Below are 9,450 nucleotides of genomic sequence, written 5' to 3' on the forward strand. Positions count from 1 at the left end.
GCGTATGTTATGTTCTGCATGAGTTTTCTTGCTGGGCTTCGGCTCACGGGTGCTCTGTGTTGCAGGTTAGGGCAATGGTTGAGTCAACCAACCATGAGTACGGAGAGCGTGAAGCGACGCGTACATGTTTGGCCTGCCCGACTGCTTTGGTTGGGGGTTTATTTGAAAATGGCTGTAATAATCTATGATTTTATGATTTATCAACTGTAAACTTATTTCAAGATGTAAATAGTTTTCAAACCTTATTTTCGGATCCCAAATGCTTAATACTAGCAGTTTTAAATGAAACGACGCATTTTCTAAGATTACAGCCTTAAATTTTAATTAGTCACACTTTTGTCTCAAAACCTCGGTTAGCGAGTTCATTGCACACTATTTTGTCTAAAAAATCACTTAGTAACGGCTCTAAGTAAGTAGGGCGTTACAGTTGCATAGTCCTCAAACTCAGTTTGTAGATTCCCTACTTCAATTCTAGTTTCAGGTTGACCGTGTTCCTACAAAAAGAAACCAATTGGTTGGTCACCAATCATGTATACTCATTGACCAGACCAAGTAATGAAATATAATATTATCTGCGTTGCGATATGACGAGAGCGAGCACGACCTGTGCCACGTGGTCTTCCTCTGCCTCTCTTCTTGTTGCCTTGTTTAGAAGCTACTGATGTAGCTGAAGTTGTAGCATAATCCTTGCTACGTCCTTTGCCTTGTCCCTTGCCCTTTCCCCTGCCCTGTATTGTACCTCATCCTGTAGGTGCAGCTTGAGTTGCTTTTCGTTTGTTAGAAGGAAGTTCCTTGCATGTCTGTCTTGTATGACCAACTTGTTTGCAATTTTTGCAAGTCTTATTGCTAGAAATTGGCTTCACAGTCCTCTCTTCCCCTGCAACCTTCCTTCTACAGCGCTTCTTAGGTCTTCCTAGTTGGTTTCTAATAGGTGGGGGCAACAATTACTCTGTATCATCCTTAATCCACATAGACTCATCAAGTATTTGGTGTATGCCTCCTTCATAAGCCTTTCTCCAATTTTCAGTTGTGAAGTAGTCAGATACATAGTCATAGATGTTGGCTCTGGCATGTATGACACAGGAAACTGCATGAATACATGGAATGCCCCGTATCTGTCATTGGCCACAGATACACCAATGTTCATCTAACTTGACTGGGCACCTTATACTCTTGTAATCCACCTGAAATTCATAATGCCCTACTCTTGTGACCTGAGCATATCGTGCTTTCCTCATAATCTTATGGGCCTTCAAATGTACTTTAGGAGTTAGTTTTTCTTCCCATATTTCAGCAGTCACCTTCCTCAAGTACATCATATTGGTGTTTTGGATTCGAATACCTTCTAGGAACTCGATGGGAGGCTTGAATTGAACCTCTTCGATCCAATCATTGAATGATTCTACGTGGTTGTTTTTTGAATGCTCAACTTTTGCATTTGAGTCGAAACAAGACATTGACCAATGTTTAGGATCAATGTCCGACAACCACTTGTACACATCTTTGTTGAACTCCTTAATTTGGTCCATGATATGCTGAAAGTGTGCAATATTTCCTGTTTCAGTCGTTGCCCAAAACATGTTTTTCAGATCAGAAGTTCCAAATTCCTTCACCATGTTATTTTCAATATGAAAACAATAGTATCAATGGTGAGCATCAGGTATATTTGTCACATCCTCCACTAAACCATGCATCATGTGAATAAAACTTACCAATTAAGTATCAATTAATAACACACAATTATAAAATAAAATTAATAACAGACTTACCTTTTGTCTATCACTCATAATGCACCAAGCATGACTAGCAGGGGCATGCTCTCCAATTTGCTCTGTTAAATGTTGAATGAAACACTTCCAACTGTCATTGTTTTCAGCTTCAACAATGGCATAGGCAATCAGGTAGAATTGCATGTTTGCATCCAATCTCACTGCAGATAGTAATATACCCTTGTAAGGGCTCTTCAAATGGCATCCATCTAGGCCAAAGAAAAGCCTATAACCAGATAAAAGCCTATCTTTCACTCTCTTGTAACAAACAAATATTCTCTTGAATTGAGGCTTCATCACAGGTGGAGTGCTTAACTCTAATTCACCTTCTTCATTGGTTGTTTCTTTAGTTGCCAGCTCAGTTTGTACGATAGCCGCACTTCCAAGATTGGTGTTAATAATCATTGATGCATATCTTCTTAGCTTTCTAAGGAGTCGGCATGTTTACCACAGACTTCACCTCTAGCATATCTCCTAGCTCTCCACAGCCTCCTGTTATCAACCTCAATGCCATAGTCGTCCTTCAATTTTTCCCTCATACCAGCCAACTTTATTTCTGGATGTATTTGAAAAATCTTCACCATCTTTCTACCAATCCAGCTGCTACTTGCTGTTCTATTTTTCCTAACACACTGGCATGTATGGCTCGGGTTGTAAGTCTTGATCATAAAATTTCTTTGATCAGAGGTAAGGGATGCATGAATGCGCCATGGGTAGCCAATTTCTTTGCAGCCATATGTCATCCTACACCTTTGATACTTAATTTTGTGAGCTTCAAAACCCTCTTGAACGGCATAATCCCTCAAGAAATCACCAAAGTGCCTATAGTCATTGAACTTCAACCAAAGTCAAAACACTATCTTCCCATCATGATAAATTTTATCTGAATCAGGCAGTGGAATGTTTGATTTAGGATCCAATCCCTCTCTTCTTAGTCTCTCCGTGTTCATGTGATCACTGGAATAATAATCATCGACAATTTCTCAGTCACTATTTGTCAATGATCCCTTCTCAGACTTTGTACTGTCATCTTCTTCACTGTAGTTTTTTCCTTATTTCCACTCTAGGTCACTATAGTCAGTAGGTGATGACAGTGCTTCATGCAACTCACTGGCTCCAACACGTTAACCACGACTTCTAGTTTGATAATGGCGTCTTTTATTAGGACCAGCTGAAAATTCATCAGCTTAAGGAAGTGGACTTGCATTTATAACACATATTGCATTGCTAAACTAACCAACAAATATGAAGTTTTAAATGAATACCTACAAATTAAATGGTTACATGCAGCTTCAAAAGGCATAGCCTCATTTTCAGGGGGAATATCTTCATCTTGCATAGTTGTTGGATCAAATTGAGAAGCTGTAGGGTTGCCATGTTCCTCTTACATATAGCTTGCCTCGAATTGAGAAGCTACAGTGTCATTATCAAGGGCAAGACCTTGCTGGGGTTGCATATAATTTGCATGAACTTCATAGGCTACATGCTTATTCTCAGTGGCACCATGCTCCTTTGGTTGAGCACTTGCCTCGAATTGATAAGTTGCACTGTCATTATCAGGGGCAAGACCTTGCTCATGTTGCATAAAATTTGCATCATCTTCAAAGGCTGCAGGCTCATTCTCAGGGGCACCATGTTCCTTTGGTTGAGCACTTTCCTTGAATTGAGAAGCTGCAATGTCATTATTAGGGGCAAGACCTTGCTCAGGTTGCATATAATCTGTATCATCTTCAGAGGCTGCAGACTCATTCTTAGGGGCACCATGTTCCTCTGGTTGAGCACTTGCCTTGAATTGAGAAGTTGCGCTCTCATTCTCAGGGGCCTCCTGCTCCTCTAGCATATAACTTGCATCAACTTCAGTTGAAACTGTAAAGCAAAAAAATAATAAAAAAACACATGTTAACCAATCCCATAGTTTACATCAAATAAACCATTCCTAGATTAACAAGCTTACCTTCAGTTGGGACATCTTCATTTTCAAGTCCATCATTATGTGTAGGTGAAGCTTCTCTTTGAGGCCCTGGATCTGGTTGAACTTTGTTGCCTCCATCTTGAGTTGGTGATGTAACAATTTCAGGGGCCTCACAATCAATACATGCCTCATCATCAGACTCAGCGGCTGCATTAGAATCTTTTGGGTTTCTAACCATCATTGGAGGAGGACGAACTATTTTTCTGGCAAGCATTTTCATTATCTTTGGTATGACCATCGGATCTACTGCATGGGTGTTGCGTAAAATAAAGCTAAGTGCAAGTGTACACTGTCAACAACAAGTAATATAGTAACAAGTACCAGATATCATATCCACAAGGATTGTTTTCTTAAGTTTTAATTGTGAAACTAAATTCTAACAAAATGATTTAAAAGCACTAAGATTAATTAAAAAGATTATGGTCTAAGAACCAAGTAATTAAATAACAATTAAATGTAGAAAAATAAAAGAAACAACTCAGGAAAATTGATTTAAGGAGTGACAAATGGTATGACGGCAACTAGGATAACTATCCCCCTAATATGCAACTCTGACACTGATGCTGGATTGATGCTGCAGCAACTGGTGGTCTATTAGCCCAGAATTTTAGTTAATTTTCATAGGCTTTCGTCAAAGAACTATGGTTCTAATCTTTTAATTAAATCACATATGTCTATGCTAATTCAATTTCAAAGATTTAATTCAAGCATCAATTCCATAAGACTATGCATGGTAATAATATATGTCTATATCACTACAATCTTGAATTCAAAGAGTTGAAGCATGCACCATTCAAATTGTGTGTCAATTAATCTCAACCTTTTCAAATTTAAAAATTAACCCAATTACCTACTAAAGGTGATCAATCAATAGCAAGCATTAACCATGATAAATATTTGAATGAATAAACAACAAATTGCATAAGCATCAATATAAAAGTGTCAAGACAATCACATATTAGAGTTCTAATTATCCTAGCTATTTAGAGTTTAGCTCATACTCATAATCTTAAAAACCCTCAAATAATAACAATCCATAATCTGAATTTTAGAGAATAAATTGAAAGAAAATAGAAATAAAGGTAAGAAATTCAAGCCAAATTGATGTCTCAAGTGACTTTGTCTTCTTGCTTTTCCTTCTTTTTCTCCTTTCTCTCTCCTTTTTCCTTCACATTAATGGCTGCCAAAAATGGGTATCTTCAAATGCACCAGGCGGCTGGGTATTCCTCTCTGCCAATCGTATATCTCCAATTTAGAAAGAAGACCCCCTTTTCATCTAGGTCAGCCCCCTTTTCTTTAAGTCACGTGGACCTCCATTTCCTTTTCTTATCTTTTAATTGCTTTTGTCCTCCTTACCACAAATGGACCAAGGTACAATTAAAGCCCAAATCATCTATTATTTATTTATCATTCAGCCCAATTAAAATAATTCCAAAAGTGAGCTGGAGAAATAACTAGTTACTTCCAACGTGGGTCATCCAAATAGATTAGCTGGCAGAATGCGATGCTGCTGCAATGTTGCAGCATTCCCTATTGTTGAGACCATTTAAAACTTCAATTTCTTTCCAAATGTCCAAAATTCTACCAACCACCTGCCAAGGCAAAATTTCACAATTTAGGGTATATTTTCCAGCATTATACTAATATTTAATATTATCTTATATTATTTAATAATTTACAAAAATAAAATAAAGACACTACAAAATACCCTAAACCACTCTTTCTTAATAGAATTATAAGTTTAAAAGCATAAAAATAACTCTAATTCCTAGAGTTATCAATGGGCACATGGACCATAGGGAAAATCTAGGGCTGCTTCCACACTTGGTTCATTTTCAGGGACTCTTGGATTAGGGGCCCCCTCAAGACTACTTGAATCGGCCATGTCCACTTCAACTACACTACAATCATCACCTTCTCGCTCCATAACTTGCAATGCAATTGCTTCAACCATTGTAACGTACAACTTAATACTATCACCACCAACATTCACATTAAACATTGTCATCAAATCCTTATCATCAGATATAACCATCATAGATTCCCCTCCTATTTCGGCCAAAACATTGAAATGAATATTCTTCTTCCCCTTCAATTCTTCAATATTAGGTACTAAATCTTGATACAAATGATGATAGAGCTCCATCATTATATACGTCTCAGCATTCACCTTGAAAGGTTTACATGCCTTCATTTCATACATGAACTGTAACCAATGGACTTCCATTTTTTAATTCTGTAACCACAAAAACAAACACATACAATGAATAAGGTGATCATCAATCACTTTAAAAGCCAGCAAATGTAACCCACACCACAACAAATAACCAGTGCTAAAAAAACAAACAAAAACCCTAACATAACTAAACCAAAATCTTTGAACAAAGCAATGGTTATTACTACAATATTATTCCATTAAAATTGAAACTTTAACATTGCAAAACAAGAACAAGCTCTGCCAACTTTAAAAAATACTCATAAACCATTTCCCTGAGCACAAACAATGTCGAAAGTACCATTTTTCAGATTCCCAAAGATGAAAATAAACACGATAGCAAAACGAAATCCTTTTTTGAAGACGAAAAATGGAAACACCCTCACCATGCATACCCGTAGAAGAAACTAGAAAAAAAAAACACGAACAAATAAACCCATTTCAAAACCAGGATGAGCACGTACCTTTCTGATCCCTTCAATCTTCGAAAATGGACTTTCTCAAACAAAAATGCACAAGAAAATCCTTCGAAAACCCCTACATCGTCGTTGAGGAAGCTCTCTAGTTTTCTGATTGCTTGAAGAAGATGAAAGGACGGTGGGTTAGATTTTTTACTTGTTACTTTTCAAATATATTTTATATTTCCTTTTTATTTAAAATGTTTTATGTTGTACCCTAATTTCAGCCCGAGTTGATTCACTCAGCTCGGGTACAACTGGCAAATAAATGTACGGAAACGTAGCATGGGAGTGATATCTGATTGTTATGTACGTGGACAGCTCGAGTTTCATGTGGTCACCCGTGGTGTTAGGCGTCCTGGGTCTAACCCGAGCAAGGGATACGAAGGCTATGAAGCGCGATCTCAGGATATTAAACTAACTATTTAAGCACGAGCTTGGAGGAGATATTCAGGTCATGGTAATTCTGATATATTGCATACCTGCGGATCCCCAGAGAGTCAGGTCCTTTTATACATTTATTTATGACCAGACCGTTATATTTAATATCCCAGATATTAGGAGAATATTTACTTTATGATCAAATCATATCCCATTATAAATGGGAAATATATGTATTAAATGTAATAAATATGTAAATGCGTGATTGACTCACGCGGTTACCCAAACCTGTCCATGGGATTTCCTTATAAATACTGGGAATATTGGACAGGGAAATGGACCATTATTCTGTAACACCAAAACTCTGCCAAAATAGAGAGAGAAACAACAATAATATAGACTCGCGGACTAGTTGGATTTTAACCACTGAACCATGTAAAAGTTACGTGTTCTTGAGTGAAATTATTTATTTTTTCATTACGGTTGATTATTAGGCACTAATCTACGTTATTATTTCTTAATACACTGTTGGCGAAAAACTGCATCAACAGTTTGGTGCTTTCATTGAGAGGAAAATTAGTGCTTTATCAAAATTCTAGTCGAATCTCATCATGGTGCTCACCCGCTCAATGCACGATAATGAGATAGAACAGCCTGGTGGGCAGGAGGCCCATCATACCACTGTTCCGAACGAACGTGGCCCCAAAGTCCAACAACATCCGGGAAAGCAACCAACGAGTCATGGCGGCACTGGGATTTCGGCATCATTACCACTGAATCCAAACCCAGACTACTTAACTGCCGTCGAGATGGAAAACATGCAGTTAAGAAGCCATTTGGTTAAGGCAAATAGGAAAATTGAGGAGGTTTTGGCTCGGTTACCCCCTCTTGCAACCGACGTTAATGTTGGAAAGAGGCAAAGTGGATCTCACAAGTCCCACAGGAATAACTGATCCAAGCCAAGTCGGTCAGTCAGAACTACCACCCCAAGTTTTGTGCGTACAGGACGAGATTGCCAGAATGCACAACCAAGTGGCCCTCATAAGGGCCATCATCATGTCAGTCGATCTGTTAGAACTGCAACCCCAAGTTCAATTCCTCTTTCACAGGCACCTAGGAATACTCATGGAAATCCACGAGGAGGGGCTGGGACAGGCTCACAAAGACAAAACGTTCCAGCAAACCCTCCTACGTCACGACCGGATCGTCGGGCGCAGAGAGCAAGATACAATGGGGGAGAACAGATGGGTTGATCTAGTTCGCCCTGATGGGGCAAGGATTGCCTCACCAATAAGGCATCTCCCGTCACCTATTAGACATCCCACACCACCTCGTCCTACGCAGGACATTCAAGCTTATGGAGATGGTAGGAGAAATCCTCTTCCATCTGCCAATACTTACATCCCATAGACACGTGTTGAAAATCTAGATCCTCAGCCTCAACTGCGAGCTGTAAGCTTCACAAATGGAAGTTACTAGACTGAAATTTGTCGAAGTGATAGGTCCGAGGGCGATCTGAGAAATCAACTAAGTTCAACACAAAGCCCTCGATACAATTCACAACCTAATTTGCGTGATCGTCTGAATTCTCAGAGAAGGAATCCAGCTCGGAATGAAGATTTTAGTTATACTCAACAAGAGGGAGGTCCATCCATAGTACGTGATAATGGGAATGCCCCACCAAACCAAGCTCAAGCTTGGAGGGACAATAATCCATCAAACGCCTACGATAGGATGGGAGCTGTTGAATAACCCCCAGGCAACTTAGGGACCAGAGACCAAACCCTCGAGAGGCTAGCTCTGATGGAAGAACAAATGAAGAGGCTTTTATCTGGAAAAGATAAAGACGATTGTGACTCAGAGGATGAGCTCGAGCCTTTCACTCCAAATATTGCGGCGTTCAGAATGCCACATTTGTCAAAGTTTGATGGAGATGGAGATTCATCAGACCACCTCAAAATGTTTAACACCGTGATGATGGCCCACAATGTGAGATTCGATCTAAGGTGTATTTTATTCCCTTCAACTCTGATCAGGCCAGCCAGGCAGTGGTTTAAGCAATACAAGAGATATTCTATAAGCTCGTGGAAGAAGTTTTCTTCGGATTTTAAAAAAGCATTTCAGGCTTCCCAGGTAGCTCGAGTTAAGACTGATTCATTAGCCAATGTAAAGCAACAACCTGGCGAAACTTTGAAGGCATATCTAAGTAGATTTTCCAATGTCGTTGCACGAGCTAGGGATGTCGATGACAACTCCAAGCCCATGGAAATGAGGACAGGAATCCTTGTTGGGGGTGACCTGTGGCAAGAATTACAAAGAAAGGGAGTTAATAGTGTGGATGAATTCTTGGCCCGAGCTCAAGAATGGATTAACCTAGAAGAGGCGCGAGCTTCTATCATAGGAACCAACCAGATCCATGTCCAGCTCGTTGGAGCGGTAACGGATGTTGCAGCTACGACTCAAACCGTTACCCAGAATAACCAAAGGGGAAATAACAAGAAAAAGGAAAATGGCGAGGGTGACCAGAGTGGGACAAAGAAAAATAAGTTTGGGGAGAAATTCAAGCCTGTTTACGCAACTTACACCGACCTAACAAATACTAGGGAGCACATCTTCCTGGCATCAGGGAGGGACCTTTGGCCCAGTACGCCCAAA

At 39.4% G+C, this 9,450-nt stretch overlaps 1 protein-coding gene across 1 annotated transcript; it reads right to left on the reverse strand.

Annotated features, from left to right (window-relative positions):
- Positions 1 to 944: 944 nt before the first annotated feature.
- LOC133791943 (uncharacterized) lies at positions 945 to 2,174 on the reverse strand. Its single transcript, XM_062229852.1, has 3 exons — positions 1,770 to 2,174; positions 1,215 to 1,607; positions 945 to 1,115 (listed from the first exon to the last, which is right to left on the reverse strand). The coding sequence occupies exons 1-3, from the start codon at positions 2,172 to 2,174 to the stop codon at positions 945 to 947; spliced, it is 969 nt and encodes a 322-aa protein (XP_062085836.1).
- Between the last annotated feature and the right edge of the window lie 7,276 nt (positions 2,175 to 9,450).

This window comes from Humulus lupulus, chromosome 7 (genome assembly GCF_963169125.1).
Source record: "Humulus lupulus chromosome 7, drHumLupu1.1, whole genome shotgun sequence".
Classification (NCBI taxonomy): domain Eukaryota; kingdom Viridiplantae; phylum Streptophyta; class Magnoliopsida; order Rosales; family Cannabaceae; genus Humulus; species Humulus lupulus.

What these genes read in the sequence shown, in the direction of transcription:
- LOC133791943 (XM_062229852.1), bottom strand. Translation starts at nt 2,174, where the DNA reads ATGATTATTAACACCAATCTTGGAAGTGCGGCTATCGTACAAACTGAG. An exon ending in TTATGAGTGATAGACAAAAG is followed by an intron (nt 1,608 to 1,769) that starts GTAAGTCTGTTA and finishes AACATGGTGAAG; the next exon opens with GAATTTGGAACTTCTGATCT. An exon ending in GGAAAGCACGATATGCTCAG is followed by an intron (nt 1,116 to 1,214) that starts GTCACAAGAGTA and finishes GGCCAATGACAG; the next exon opens with ATACGGGGCATTCCATGTAT.